Source organism: Channa argus, chromosome 4 (genome assembly GCF_033026475.1).
Source record: "Channa argus isolate prfri chromosome 4, Channa argus male v1.0, whole genome shotgun sequence".
In the NCBI taxonomy this organism is placed as follows: domain Eukaryota; kingdom Metazoa; phylum Chordata; class Actinopteri; order Anabantiformes; family Channidae; genus Channa; species Channa argus.
Window position 1 is genome coordinate 9,511,158 of NC_090200.1, and position 15,568 is coordinate 9,526,725.

A 15,568-nucleotide genomic window follows, 5' to 3' on the forward strand; every position below is an offset into this window, starting at 1 on the left:
CACTAATCTAGAGGCATTAGGGCCATTACAATCAATCAGCAAGATTTACAATATGATATGAGTGGGTAATGACAGGTGTGCGAGATAAAGAAAGAGAGACACGGAGGTGGTCTGGTGCTACCAAGACCACCCAACCACACAGGAAAGATGGAGGTTGATAACAAGGCTGACGACAGCTTATGTTGAAGCGAGGTCAATGGCTAAGTGACTGAAGCCACAAGATGAAATGCGTCTAAGAAAATTGAAGAATCAGTATGGATGGAGCTTTCTGTAGCACTTAAAAACTTTGTCAATGACAAATAATAGTTTGAGTTGCAAACAGTGTTGCACCTATATACCTGCTGAAGCTGGCACCTTTAAAGTGTATTACACATCAAGTGCCATTGTGCATTTGGATGACTAGAATGGGCATGAGTGGGTCTATAAATTCATTAGGGCTCTGTGATGGAGATCATTTTCCTAGCCACTGTGTATAGATAATATTTAGCCACTATACGGCCTTTTTAAGCCTAAAGCCATGTGGGTGGCCATCTCGTTCATTGCTTGAACTGGCTGCTCTCTGACCACCCATTCTATGAAACCTTACACCATAAGCCCTGCTGCAATAACACAGCAACACAGAGCCCCAAACCAGGGACCTGTCAATCACACTAGACACATTCTGGCTGGTTAAAGTGTCGCTCTATTGTCAGTATATGGACAAAATGCAAAGCTCTGCACATTTATAGCTACTTGTGTTAGAGTAGGAAACTGCGTTTTATTTATTAGGTAACTAAAGCTCCCATCGTATTTATAATGGTGAATATGACGGGAGGAAGATGGATGAATCTTTGATGGTGCTTTCTACTTCATGTGGATTAAATAACCACGTTTACAGCTTAGAATTTGCATTTAGATTTCTATGCCTCTTATTCAGCTCCATAGATAAGTTAATTTTTGGTGAATATTTAAAGACAAAGAGGAGAATGGTAGAGAATGTAAGGCTAAGACAGGCAGATATGGTTCAGTAAATCTTTAAAACTTAGTTGCCATTTGCTTTGAATTGGTTGATATTTGACACAGAACAAACTTGAGAAGTGGGCAAAGATGGAAAGACGCGATTTTTCCTTTTCACTGCATACATAAAACTTTTTACTACATTATAGCTGAGGAATAACACTCATTGTAGATATGTTTTCTAGAAAACCGAACAAACTAATGTGCTTGTACTACATTTGCCACCGTCAGAACAAAACATCAGCAACGGCACAAAACAGAATGCTACTTCGTCAAGCTTGAAAGTCAAAAGGTACATGTGAATTTGGTAAATTTGAAGAGATTAGTCATACTAATGCCATGAAATGGGTCACCCAGATGTTGGGGAGGTTTTGCATGTGTATCAGAAACTGGCAACTGTATGTTTACTGAAAACAGCCACCTGTTCGCACGGCAGTAATCTTGTCAAGCCAGACGAGGATGAAGCTCATTGAAAGAGCTGCGTGGGAATTACAGCATCAGAATGTGATTAGATTGCTTTATCTGTGTATCCCACAACAAGGGAGGTGCATGTGTGCATCCACGCAGAAAAGTCACTTTACCTTAGCTTTTACAACTATTCATGGTCAAACGAATTCAAAATAGCAGCCTTCCTATTAAAGTTGGATTCCAGAAAATCATCAGTGACATTTCATTAGAATTATCACCTTAAGTTACTCAATTAGTACGACTATCCAACATCATATTGTGCAAAACATCAGTAATTTATCGCCACCAACCATCATTTGCCCTTTGCAAATAGTCACTGCTGTTAGGCCCTGTTCCAAGTGACAGATGTGAGCTAATTCTCTTGGATTTTAAAGTTAATTAACTTTTGATCATAGACATAATAGGAGGGAAAAACTTCCTGACCAAATAAATGCACATAAGCCTGGGTGATATATTTTAAAACAAACATGAATAATAATTGGGATATATTTTTCAATATATGTATAGCTAATTACCTGAAACAAACCACTTCTGGAGCAAAACATTTGACAATTCAAATTTTATTTCGGGGCAACAAAGTTGTGTTCACAAAAAGAGAGAGAGAGCATCCTACAGATGTAAAGTTTAAAGTAAAGTGCATATTCGCAGCAATGAGAATGTTTTTCAATCTTAAATTGCGAAGAATTTGGAGACTTCATCATCTAAAACGTGCACAGAATCTGCAGAAATCTGTAGACAAGATACAACCCCAGAAGCAAATACCGAATGGTCTTGATTTCTGGGCCCTCGGGAAAGACTGCATCCAAAACAGAAGATTCTGCGGTCAGTATCATTGCCTGGGCTCAGGAACATCTCTGAGAACCACTGTCAGTGAATACAGTTTCTTGCTCCATCTACAAATGAAAGTTGAAACTCTACAATTCTGAAATGTCAGGACTAAGCAAAGAGGAAATCTGTCCTGTGGCCTGACTTGTTGTCTGCACACAGGTCAAAGCAGTGATGCTGTGGGGTAGCATTAGTGCACACAGCATGGGAAACCTGTGAAAGCAGCCTTAATGCTGAATGATACTGTTTATTAAAGGGAGCAACATATGCTGCTAATCCAGATACCATCTTTTTTAAGGGAAAACATTTGCTGCATTATGAAGCAAAAAAAGAACAAAGGAGGCCCTAAACTGTTGAGCAGCTGAAATCACATATCGAGCAAAAACGAGAAAGAATGGGGAAAATTTGCTTTAAAAAAAATAAACTATTGAGCTCCCTGGTTTCCAACAGTATTGTTAAAGAAGAGGTGAGCAACACAGCGGTAAACACTCCGACTGTGCCAGCTTTTTCAGGATATGTTGCCGGCACCGACTTCAAAATGAGCAAATATTTTTTCAAATTTTTTTTCCATTTGATACATTGTCTTTGTACCATTTACATCAAAACAGAGGCTTTGTATGATTTGCAAAAACATTGCATTCTCTTTTATTTTACAGCATGTCCCACCAACTATGTGAGGAGTGCGTATATGTGTTTGCATGTTCGTGTCCCTCCTGTGCAGCCTGATGGCTTTTCCTTGGCAGCCACCCTGAAAGGCCAAATATCTTCAAGGATTGATCCCCACCTCTGCAATCCAAAACAAGCAGCCTGTGATTCACAGATGTTAACTAACCCTGAACTTTCTAACTATAGCTACCAACACCAGTAAGTGCCATCACGGGGCGTTTAAACAGCCCCACCCACCATTTACACACACACACACGATAAAACATCTTATCTCACAATTAATACTGAACCAAAACCATGCATTATACTGTATACACAGTATAAATAAATGAATAACTATAATGGTAGGTCTTCAAAGGGCACTGGCCAAAAGTTTACAGAACACAGTGTCCGCTCTGTCCTCTGACTGCCCCCAGGACTCAGGAGGTGGTAGTGTGTGTGTGTGTGTGTGTGTGTGTGTGTGTGTGTGTGTGTGTGTGTGTGTGTGTGTGTGTAGCCTTTGTGTAAGCGTCTGGGTAAACTGTGCACGAGTGTGCGGTAGCTACATGTGTATTTATATTCACAGCGTGTTGGCAAGAGACAGATGATGCAAGCTCTTTGTAGAGTTTCCAAACTGCAGCCATAACTTTCTCTACCTGTTGTAAGCCTTGGATTTACTGCATCACTTAGCAGCCTTAATAGGGCCATAAGCCTCAAAAAAGTCAATTTAGCAGCAAGTACAGCCTATGTGGAGCCAAATGATTCTGCAACCTGTGTCATTACAATAGGCTCCTGGCAATGGGACCTTAACTTTCTCATGTTAATGTATAGATGTATGTAACTGTAAGAGCTGGATGTAATACAAGCTGGCAGGTGTTATTTCCTTTTATTTTATTTTTTATTTTTTTTTTGAACTTGGTAATATATTTAGGGTGAGGTGTTAAGATGGCGGGTCAGATCAATATTAAACCAAAATCTTCTGTCGCCATCATGTGGACACAGAGGGAAACTGCAGTAATAGTGCAGTAGCTTCAGATTCAACGGTCTCTGTCCCCATTTCTTAGAAATAGCCAAAGACACAGATCAAATAAAAGAGAAAAAAAAGTTATCTCAAATGTTTTAAAAAGAAAACATCATGAATTGATTGTTTGAGGCTGCTGACAACAGCGAATACATCTAAATGTAACTTTGGAAGAGTAACAATTACACCTTCTTCATTCTTTCTGGTTAACCCGTTTAGTCTGATGCTTCCACAATTCAGGCCAATTCCTTACATAGTAACTCACTGCCATCATAGTGAGTGAATGAATAAGTGAAGGGGTGAATGGGAGGCAAATTACGGTAATTGTTGCTTAGTTTATAAAGCAGTCATCCATGATTATTGTAGTCCTGGTTCCTAATGGCCACATGTTGAAGTTTCCCTGGGGAAGAAGCCCAAGTTGCCCCTCGTGTACATTCCTTACGTGCAATTCGCTTTGGATAAAAGCATTTGCCAAATTACTAAATGTAAATTGTTTAGGCAAAGGCATTTCATTCAATGACTTCATATAATTTGGGCATAGTTGTGCCAAATTAAGATGCTGTCACACCGAACACTTCCGAAATTTACTTGCACGGCGTGGCCAAAAGGGGATATCAAGATTAGGGTTGTAGATACGACCTTGAAGACATAGGATGGCAAGTGAGCTCGCAGGAACAGGCCACAAAGTTGTACATTAAATGGCTTTTTAATCAAACATTTCACTGTCCTCATGGTCACTGCAGCCATACGAGCTCTCTCCTTCTCTGCTGTGTGTGTCAATGTACCGTGTAGTTATAAAATGGACATTGGAGAACCTCACAATTTTGCAGGTCAGTGTTGAATGAGGTTTCACACACATGAAAAGGGACAAATTTTAGTGGGACTACAACATTAGACATACAGCAAGGTCTAATTCGCTGGTGTGTGAGTGTCAAGGGGCTTTAAATCAGTAAGGAATCTCCATTGGGGTGACTGTGGCTCGTCAACCAATCCCACGGTTGTTTGTTGTTTGTTCAATTCCTGGCTCCTCCTGTCACATGTCAAGGTGTCCTTGAGTACTGAACCTCAACTTAGTTGCTCCCTAAGAGTTCAGGCCAGCTGCACAGCCGCTTCTCCAGTGGTGTGTGGGTGTGTGGGTGTGTGAGGGATTGTGATTGCAAATGGGTGAATGAGAAGCAGTTTCAAGTGCTTTGTGTAGAAAAGCACTATATAGGTGCAGATCATTTACCATGATTTCAGAACTATTACATTAAGTGCAGTTGAACTCCAATGTGCGGAGTTTTGTAAGTGTTTTAAATAAACCTTTCATGCTTGGTGCATTGATTAATGAAACTACTCACCATCCAGAAGAGCGTTCCAGTGGCAAAGTCTGCATATTGCTCTATAGTAGACAAGACACTGAAGATTAGACAAACCAAGACCATGACGAAGCTGTAAGGAGAGAAACAGTGTGTTAGTAATCAGCACATACCACGTACTGTTGCAGCGACAAAAAGCAGAAACACATAAGTCTTGTTTTAGGATTTTGAGTTAATGTTGATACTAAATATTAACAGAATAGTTTTTTGCACACAAGAAACTATTTTTTATACCAGCATGTAATTATAAAATGATTTATAACATAAAAGAAACAAGCCGTTCACATGACAATGTACTTTGTATTTTCTTTTTGTCATCGATCTGCCCATATTAACAGCTGACAGGATGTTTCCATGTCTCCTAGCAACAGTAAAACATTCCGACGAGATGGTCCATCTGTCAGTGTATATACATGGTCTACGAAAATAGCCTTGTAAGTGGGATGTCCACTGTCTGCACACCTAAATAAAGGTAGGGGAAAAAGAAAATGAAGGAGGGAGAGGTGTGCAAAAAGAGAGGTGGGATTACAGTGAGAGTGAAGGCAGAAAGCACAGGAGTGATGTGAGAAAGGTAGGTAGGCCTGCAAATAGGTTTTTTTTCCATCTGAAAATCTGGGATCATTTGACAGTTTTATTTAAAGTTTTTATTTTTTTTTTATTAAACACTTAAATAGTTGTCTGCTTACTTTAATCTTCTTTAACAGTTTTAATTATTATTTTTGAACTGGCAACTACATTCGAGACATTGAATAACTCTGTTTACTTCTCAAACCGCTGCACTGTTCATTTCCTTATTCATTTTAAAAGAGGCTCGTGAGGAGCTTTGTTTAGTCTTTCCTGACCCTACAGGATTAAGAGCAGAATCAGTTCTGTTTATTTTCACCACCCCCGAAATAATCCTTGGAACACATCTTTTAAGTGCTTTTGCATGACATACTATGAGTGCCTGCATGCGCCATCATCCCGATCAAGCTCAAAATAAATAAATAAATAAATAAACACACCGCAGCAGTGGGTACATCATGATTCTGTGTATGGCTAGCTAGATCACATGTCATATGTTGGAGGGTTTATATAAGTCTGTGTTTTTTATTATTATTCATAGAACATATAAAATAATGTATTAATTTTAAAAAATTATGTCTAACCCAGCAGATTCAACAAGATGCATGTTACTAATCTGACATCCATGTGCACACAAATGTATGGCCTGATCCAGGTAATTTGTAGAGCACATGAAGAGGATGAATGAGACAATGCTTATTTCTGGCCAGTCAGGTCAAGACAATGTGGGGCGATGAAGGGTAAGACTCCTGAATACTGGGCAGATAGAACAGTGATTTCACTCCTCGGGGATTACAGCTTACCACACACATCAATTGACAGTATAGGTTACATACTCTCCCTTGGATTCTGTTCAACACGAAAATACACACAATGTACAAAGCCATGCAGCGTTATGCTGAATGTCTTTGAGAAGCAACCACTCATCATCAGAAGAGCGAACTAAGGTGACATCATCTCCAATTTAGTTCACTGTCATGTAGATGCCATTTTGGTTCGGTCTTTGGTCTGGTTTGGCCTCTCTCCACATTAGTACACAGCATCTCCTTTCAATTAATCCCCCAACCCCTAACAATGCAATCAATCAATCACATTTTGATACGATATGAAAGTAACCCAATGAGGCTTCATGGCTAGACATCACCATGACACAGTGTTCTTTACCTATGTGACTGCAAGATATGATATGTGAATGACAACCAACATGTAGGTTATAGTTGCAGCTTTAAAAATCTGTTGAATTATTCTATTTTAGTTTAAATTTCAAAAATTTGTAAGAAGTCAAAAATAAGGGTAATGTGAATTTGAGTAGAGTTGGAAATTTCTTTAAAAAACTAAATCTAAAAATAAATTAAAAAAAAAAGGAAAGGAGAATATACAAAAGCACGCAAACAAAAGGAAACAGCTTTTTTTTTCTAGCTTCCAATTGTCTGCAAGACAATTGTAGCATCTTCTTGGGGAGTTTGTTAGTTGAAAAAAAATTAATAATTTCATTTTACTTGTATTACTCAGTAGAAATCAAACCACAGTACAAACCTAGTGTCCAGATCCAATGTTTTCCTTGGCAATATGGCAAAAGGCTAAGCTGATCTCAGTGCGTGCTTCTGCAGCTACCCTGCCAACCAAAGCTTCCCGATTGAATTTGTTAAAATTTCTCTGATGTTGATTACATTCTAAAGATGTATTCGTACTGTCTATCTACAATGTCTATTGAAAATAAAATTCCCCATTAAAATTCATGAAAATAAAGACTTCAAATGTATAAAAATCAGGGTAACATGGCTGTTGTTTATTCAGCGACTGTGGTATTAGCAGCATTTTGGGCGGAAAGAGACCAGACAGAGAGGGCAGGTAAAGTCAATGCAAAACCTGTTTCTCTTGTGTTCAAATGAGATCATCTTATTAGGATAAGCATGAATATGATGACATAGTAATGTAGGTCATCGACAAGGTCATATAATCTGTTCAGCGCATGAGACTATGACATTTGTTTTGTTTTGGAAGGATAACAGTGCACAGCAATATCCCCGGGATTCCTGTCTTGCCTGTACCAGCTGTAGGATAGATGTCATAATTCAGCTGCAGCTTATTTTATATACGTAATGGGGCTTATTTAAACATCAATATGTGAAAGTAAAGGAAACCTCATAATTTCAATAAAAAACAAACAACAAAGCCATAATTTCAAACTTTTAACAAGATGAAGGAGCACAAAATGCATCTTCAAAACAAAAGGATCTACACAGGCTGTGATTTATTAAATCATACTGAGCAGATCAGCAGATCAGGATTTGACTGATCAAACATTTCTTTAATGCACCATCTTAGCTATAGAGCCTAATTCATGCCAGTTCCTTCAGTACATTTTCTATAATAGTCGGTTACAGTGACATGTCTCGACTGCATTAGTCCTGTGTTGAATGCTGCTGCTGACTGCATTTTTTTTTTTATTCCATACTTTTCATGCTGCCATAAAAATCCACAATTTGGACATGTCATTAAACATATTACAGAAAATGACATGGAGATTACTTTGTAGATAACACCGGTGTAACCAACTCCTCCATCTCCACCATCGTGAATTGTTAAATACAGTTATAGAATTAAACTTTGGTATATTAAGTTGTCATTGCTTTAGGTTTGACATCAATGTCTCATCACATGTTAAAAAGAATCCCATATTTAAACAAAACAATTCATGGAAACCACTAATACACCCATGAGTGTGAATAATGTAATATGGTGTATTTAGCCAAGCTGCGTGCAGAGAGGGCGAGAGATTTAACATTTTCCTAACGTCATATCCCAGAGCTTGATGTATTGACACCATGGGAGGTGTTTACTACGGACAGGACTGGGTCACTCACAACCAATGACCAACCAACAGGCATGCAGCTGGCTTATTTAGCCAGGCCAAAAGCCCTGGGATCTGATTAAAACAAAACAGCTGGGGCTTTAGTGAGCATTATTGACTGCATATCTGTCCAGCTTCAAGCATAAAGCCACACCAAACCGTTCTCAATCAAGGCTAAAACTAAGGCAATATAGGCGTAGAAAAATTCTGATGTTAGGGACAATGTGACCTCAAAGTGCAGGTAACAAGAACAATCCCCATGCCTACACTTGGGGATCCATACTCATATATGAAGGATGCAAACATTTTTCCTACAGTGCCTTTTCACACACACACACACACACACACACACACACACACACACACACACACACACCGCATAAACCCAAACAACTGAAAACTAAACAGATTTACATGTAACTGTAGCTGTAATGCCTACATGTACCACAACCTTCATGCAAGCAATAAATAGCTAATTCGACAGGCCACATATTGATAACGCTGCTTAAGCTGGCCTACATTTGGTAGGTAGAGAGACTGCAACAAAAACAGCTGGTATCAAATACAGTTAAGTGGCATCATATCCCACATTTCTCTTATATTAGTATGTTTTGGAGTTGGGTGGTTTCCCTCTCAAGAATGTTGGGAGCAATGATGAGTTGGACTATTCCAGTGACCCTGACCCACACCCAAAAACACCAACTAGGCCTCATAAGACCAGTAAGATGCACAGCTATATTACTCAGCTAACTCAAAACCACTCCAACACCAATATAATCACAAAAGCAAACGCAAATATTTTACTATTTCACAAGGACAACTTCCAAAAGTTGTAATCTGTTTTAGGAAGCTCAAATCCAACTGTACAGAATTCCAATGTATTTTTCCAACATTAGCAACAGTCCACCCTTGCAAATCAACAAACAGCCCTACAACCTTTTTAATTATTTTAACTCCAGCTTTAAGAGAACTTGACCTTCTTTCTCAAACTTACCTTTACTCAAATCACTGCTTTTGTCCTCAGCTGAACCCATTTACCTGCACTACCTGTGACAACTGCAATGTTTTCAAAGCTCCACCCCCAAACAGAAACCCAAAGTCCCACCTAGTTTCCCAGCAAGCCCCTGGTGTCTAGAATAAAGGATTAAGTGTTTCTAGTAATAAGACACATTCCTGTTTATTTATGTTTATAGTTTTCTAACATCGTTTCTACATCGTTTAACCACAGTTAAAAATCACAATGGAATTACTGTCAGTAAGACAAGATCAAAATCAACGGCTTTCAGCTTGTCCCTTCAGGGGTCGTGGAACTTGTTCCCCATGTTCATTTGGATTTTTTTCCTGGGCCTTGGACTGGTACCAGGGTTGCCTTTGGTGGCTGGGTGGGGCCACGGCTGCTGGCTTCTGCATCCCAGCCCAATGCTCTCCCCCAGACCCAACAGGTCATTAAGAGAAGATAACATTACATTTTATACGGTGGTGGGTTTCTATCCCATGCCTCCTCCCATAACATCAGACTCACATAACAGAAGTTGTAGTGGTGCAGATATTGGCTTCTAAACATTTTTAAGCTAAGGTTGCCTTTCTAACCAATCAGAGAATTTCAATTTCATGCTGCTTAATTAGTTCACAGCATCCTTATATTTAAAGAATTAGTCATTATTCATTGACCATTTTGAGTCTCATCCTAATGCTAATGTGGCAAATTGAAGCTTTAAGTTTCTTTAAAATATTTTTTAAATATTACAAATTACAAATATTACCTGTTTTACATTGTAATGCTACTGCCACACTGCTTGAGTTCTAGCGGATACTACTGTTACTGTTGCTCTAATAGCATTTCACAATTCAAAGTTCTGTATATGTTTAGTACATATTGTCCACATCATGCTTCATGCGAGTTGGATGGCCAACTTTGCATTATTTTCACATATTATTAAAACATTTGATAACAAAAATTCTAGTGCACTCAACAGACTTTTAAATGTAACGATCACACATAATCACACAGTTGAACCTGGAATTGATGAGGGCTCCCTTTTCTAAAACTGCTTCTTCAGAACGGCTTTGATTATAACAAGCCCCACATTCAAACACAGACCGTTGAAATTGCCCTGGTCATGACTGCTACAAAGAGCATGGCCAAAGACAGAGCAGCCTTTCACAACCCTCTTTCACAACCCCCCCCCCACCCCCACCCCCCCCACCCCGCCACCCCCCACCCCACCCATGGAAGAGCTTATGCTGGATTACACCACATCAGCCACCAGCCACAAACATGGATATTCCACTCTGGCTTAACTATCATCTTGTCCCCCAAATACTTGGAAAATGGATGCAAATCTCCTTACAGAGCTAAGGGCAAGATGAATGAAAAGAGAAGTATTTAGTAGGGGTATCACAAAAGAAAAACAGTAGCCCATCATTCATTAACACTGACTCTAACATGGATATGTCAGACTTAGAATCAGTAATGCACAAAGCCAAAGGGAAATACACTGGTCTTCTCAGTTATATTCAAGCGTAGATTTACACACTATTCAGAAGAACACAGTTCAAATTGGGACAAACATGTTAAAACTTAATGCTACAGCTGTACAATCATCAGGCTCGAGGTCACTTATAACCTCTACGTTTTTGATTTGTTAAAACATCCCTTGTATTTTCATGTCTTTTGATGCGTAAAGGAATTAAAAAAAAAAAAAAAAAAAAAAACCATTTCCAATCATTTCCAGAACGATGGATGACAGTATGCTTTCAGATACTTTGCATACCATATATTTCCCCTATACTTCAGTCATAATCTCTTGTAAGCAGATATCCAGCACGAGGTTTCCCCTCTGTCTTTTCCACATAGATGAAGTTGAAAGCCATGAAAGCTGAGGATTCATTATAGCCATTTGAATCATCTGTCTGCATTAAAATAATACAAAGCAGAGCTAAGTATTATGAACATAAAGTCCCCTGCAATTTTATGAGGAGAAAAGGTGCAATGCTTCCTCTACAAATAACTGGTTGTGGTTTAAATGCAATTACAGTAAAAATTGCCCTCAGCAGACAAAGATGTTGTGGTTAGAAATACAAATAATAAAAAAATAAATAAAATCGAGGTTGCTTGAAGAGCCAGTAATCTGAGCTCTTGTCTTTCTACTGCCTACATCTTTATTCCAAATGCAGGAAACACAACTGTTAGACTTGCTCGAGTGGAGGACCAAGAGGAATTGTTATAATCTGCTTGCGGTCTGAGAAGGGCATTTAGAAATCATGAGGACATACATGTCTATTCCATTTCGTTACGTAAAAGACTCAGAGGGAGTGGCCCAAACGTGAAGAGGATCATTGCCTCAGGTTGTCTGTGCACTGGTGAGTCTGCCATTGCATAAGACTCTTTTCGGACACATGTCCCAAGTCCAAGGGATTTTTACCCACTCTGAATAACTCTGTCGTTTTAGTGTGGGATGTCCGTTTATGTTTGTTTTTCTGTCGTCTATTAAAATAAGGATTTTGTTTGTCATTTTTACTCTTGGGAGGAGGGAGTGCTCCATTATGAGCCCTAAATTAAATCTGTAACAGCAAAGGTAACTGAAACTGGGAACTTTTGAATTCATTATGCACTGTGACTGTGTCGCAGGAAGGTAGAGCGGTTGTCCACCAATCTCTCAGTTGTTGGTTCAATCACCGGCTCCTCCGGTCACACGTCAACACTGAACCACAACTTAGTTGCCCCCGGTGAGCGTTGGCCAGCTGCATAGCAGCTCCCCCATTGGTGTATGAGTGTGTGTGTGTGTGATTGTGAGTGCGAATGGGTGAATAAGAAGCAGTGTAAAGCGCTTTGAGTGCCAACAGGTAGAAAAGCTCTATATTCGTGTTTATTAAATTGTTTACTATTTAATTGTAATTACTCTTTGCAAGTAATCCATTGTTAGACAATTAAGAAGATCTTTGTAGAGCACTTAACTAGTCTTACAAAGTCAGTTACAAAAGGCATATTAAATATTTTCCTTGTGTCCAGCAACATTTTCCTGTGTTTCAAATGAGGTTTACTTTGATATGATCATTGAATATAACTATCATTTCTACAATTTTCTTATAAAACTATTTGGATCTATAGTCTCTTTCAAATCAGTCAAATGTAGAAGAAAATTCACAAAAAACTTTTTTTTATCCATTCAATAAATGATGTGTGTTATCCTATTATGCTACCCACCAGATGGAGCAGACAGGTGGATTTTTTTAGATAAAGAATCCTATATGAGGATATGTGAGCATTAACTCACTTCACTGTATTGTGCAGTTCAACTATATTCGCACATGTGTGTATACCTGCGCCTGCATGATGCAAACATCCTGTGTTTGTGTACTGAAATTGCTGGCTGATGTGGAAATGTTGTTGATCCTGGCTTCAGAATGATAAAGACAGGGATGAAAAAAGCAACCACCAGTGCGTGCGTGCGTGCGTGTGTGTGTGAATTTGGTGTGCGTGAAGTTTGGTGTGCGTGTGTCATCCTAGTGTGGAGCAGACCTATTAAGGCCTGTTTATGAGTGCTGCATATGACCCTTTGTGTGTCCCTTCTCCCCTGCCAATCTGTAAAGAGACCTGCAGAATAGAGGGCCACTGGCAATAGCCAACAACAAGTAAAAGTTACTTAAAGGAGTGTCAGCGGGGATCGGTCAGGAGGGTTTAATATTAAATGAAAGACAGGCTCAGGTTCTCTTCTCACTGTGAACAGACATTAGAGCTCCAATTACTGTTGAGACAGATCATCCGCAATGCTGGACACACAAAACACACCTACCTCAGCTGAATCTCTACTGTGTTTCCATTCATTTTAACTGGCTAACGTGATATTTAAAGACAAAGGCTTATTCCACAAAAATGCCATAGATGAACAGGATGTAAAAGGATGTGTCAGTCAAACTTGGGGTCTTTATACAGTACGTTGTTTTTTGTATTATTTTGTGAATTTCTGAAAAGCATTTTATTCATAATCCATAACCGTGTGACTTTTATGAAAGTGATTTGACCAAATTTATTGGGGTTCTTGTTCTCACAACACAAATATTGTTATTTACTAAACTGTCTTGGGGCCGTATCTACTTACAGGTCAGCACATTGTATTGTGGCCAATTAATGATAGTTTAGGATCCATGTGTAACTATAGCAGCCGTAACTAATCCTCTTTACACCTTCTCAAACTGTAACAGCAATGGGTAGGTCAGGTTGCAGCGCTAGCATTGTTTTTTTACCATATTTAAACGATACCTAATCATATGCACTGTGGCGTTGACGATGCTATAGAAGCATATACTGTAAATAAAAATAAATTGTAGCATCCATACGGTCGATATTTACAAGCAGGGTTCCAAATGTACCTCAGTCTATGAATCAGCTAAATGTCTGCCGCGCTCAGTGAAGGCTGCTTAACTTAACTTTTATTATTATCGTTCATATTTTCATCCACTCTGGCGTAGATCATGCCATCTGACACATTTTGGGATATTCTGAGATCCTTCAGACACATGTTAGTGTGTGTTCTTAGCCACCAAACTATTTTGATTCCTTTGTATTCCGTCAGCTGGGTAACAGTAAGAAACAATATGCACAGCTGTGCTTGTGCTGTACTTTGACAGCACAGCAGGGCACCAGCCATCACCTTAATCCACGCTGAAGCGAGTTTTTTTTTTGTTTGTTTGTTTTCCATACCAGCCATTTAATTCAAAACATACAGTATGTATGTTTTTCAAGTGCTTTTTTTATTTTTATTTTAAATCATCATGTGTAGTTGCCCTGTTGAAGACTGGTTCACTTCTAATGGTTTTTGAGATAGGCTTGCCCTTCTAACAAATCTTTACTTGATTAGTACGTTTTAAATATTCGTATTTATTGCCATTTCAAAAAGAAGTGCTGCGCAGAGTGACTTTAAATGTAGCAGAGCATAGCAGAGTAGGGACAGGTACAGTAGGGCTGAGCACAGCAGAGTGGACTGATTTTGTGAGCTATGTTTTAACTGTAGGTCAGCTTGCTCTCCCAGCAGGTCCTGTTAGTTGCATTAAGTAGGCAACTCCATGTTTCATGCATGAGGTTGCTGATTTGTTGACACTATGGAAAAGCAGAAAAGACTGTATACACACAGCCAAAGAGATACTCACACAAGGAAGTGGTAGAGGAAGCATTTTAATCCAGCAGGTCTCTCTAGGAAGTTGTAAACATCGCCCTGCATGCTAGTCTTGATGTAAGGGCTCTGGAACTCCTTTTGATGATGATGCAGCAGCCAGCTGGAACGAGGGAGAGGTGGTGGGATGGAGGTGAGAGAGGGCTGGCTGTTTATGATCGGTAGCACAGGGTCCTTTGTGTCCGCTGGCGGACAGCAGGGAAAGCCTGATCCATTATTCACCGCTGTGGGGTCCAGTTCCAGTGAAACAGGAGAGTAGCTGCTTCTGTCAGGTGCAGGAGCCTGTAGGGCAACACTACTGGTAAGGGTGCCGGTGGATGCTGCAATGTCAGCATCCGTCTCCTGGTCCAGGCTGAAGTGGACACTTGTGCTGGCATATCCATTGGGACTGCATCGTATGAAGGAGGTCCCCAGCCTGCTGCCATAGTTGCGTTGCACATGGCACGTCGTATGGAAGGAGCGTGCCCGCCTTTCCCCCACGTTGCCTCCTGCAGGATGGTCCATTTTGAAGAGGGTCAAGGGGGACTTGATAGTCCTGGAAGTGTCCCCAGAGGGTGTGACCAAAGTTCAGATTGAAGGGAAGATCCCAGCAGCATAAGACACCTACTTAGGCCCAGCTAGCTAGCAGCTGCAGACAAGCGTTCTCTCTGCTTGGCTGCGTGTG

The 15,568-nt window shown here is 39.7% G+C and overlaps 1 protein-coding gene across 1 annotated transcript in view; it reads right to left on the reverse strand.

Annotated features, from left to right (window-relative positions):
• The window catches only part of kcnq1.2 (potassium voltage-gated channel, KQT-like subfamily, member 1.2), a 141,409-nt gene extending 125,841 nt beyond the window's left edge, over positions 1-15,568 (reverse strand). Inside the window, exons 1-2 of the mRNA XM_067502789.1 lie at positions 14,882-15,568; positions 5,296-5,386 (exon numbers count right to left, since the gene is read on the reverse strand). Of these exons, the coding sequence (XP_067358890.1) occupies positions 5,296-5,386; positions 14,882-15,408 (618 nt within the window). The 5' untranslated portion in view covers positions 15,409-15,568. The remainder of the gene's footprint in view (positions 1-5,295; positions 5,387-14,881) is intronic.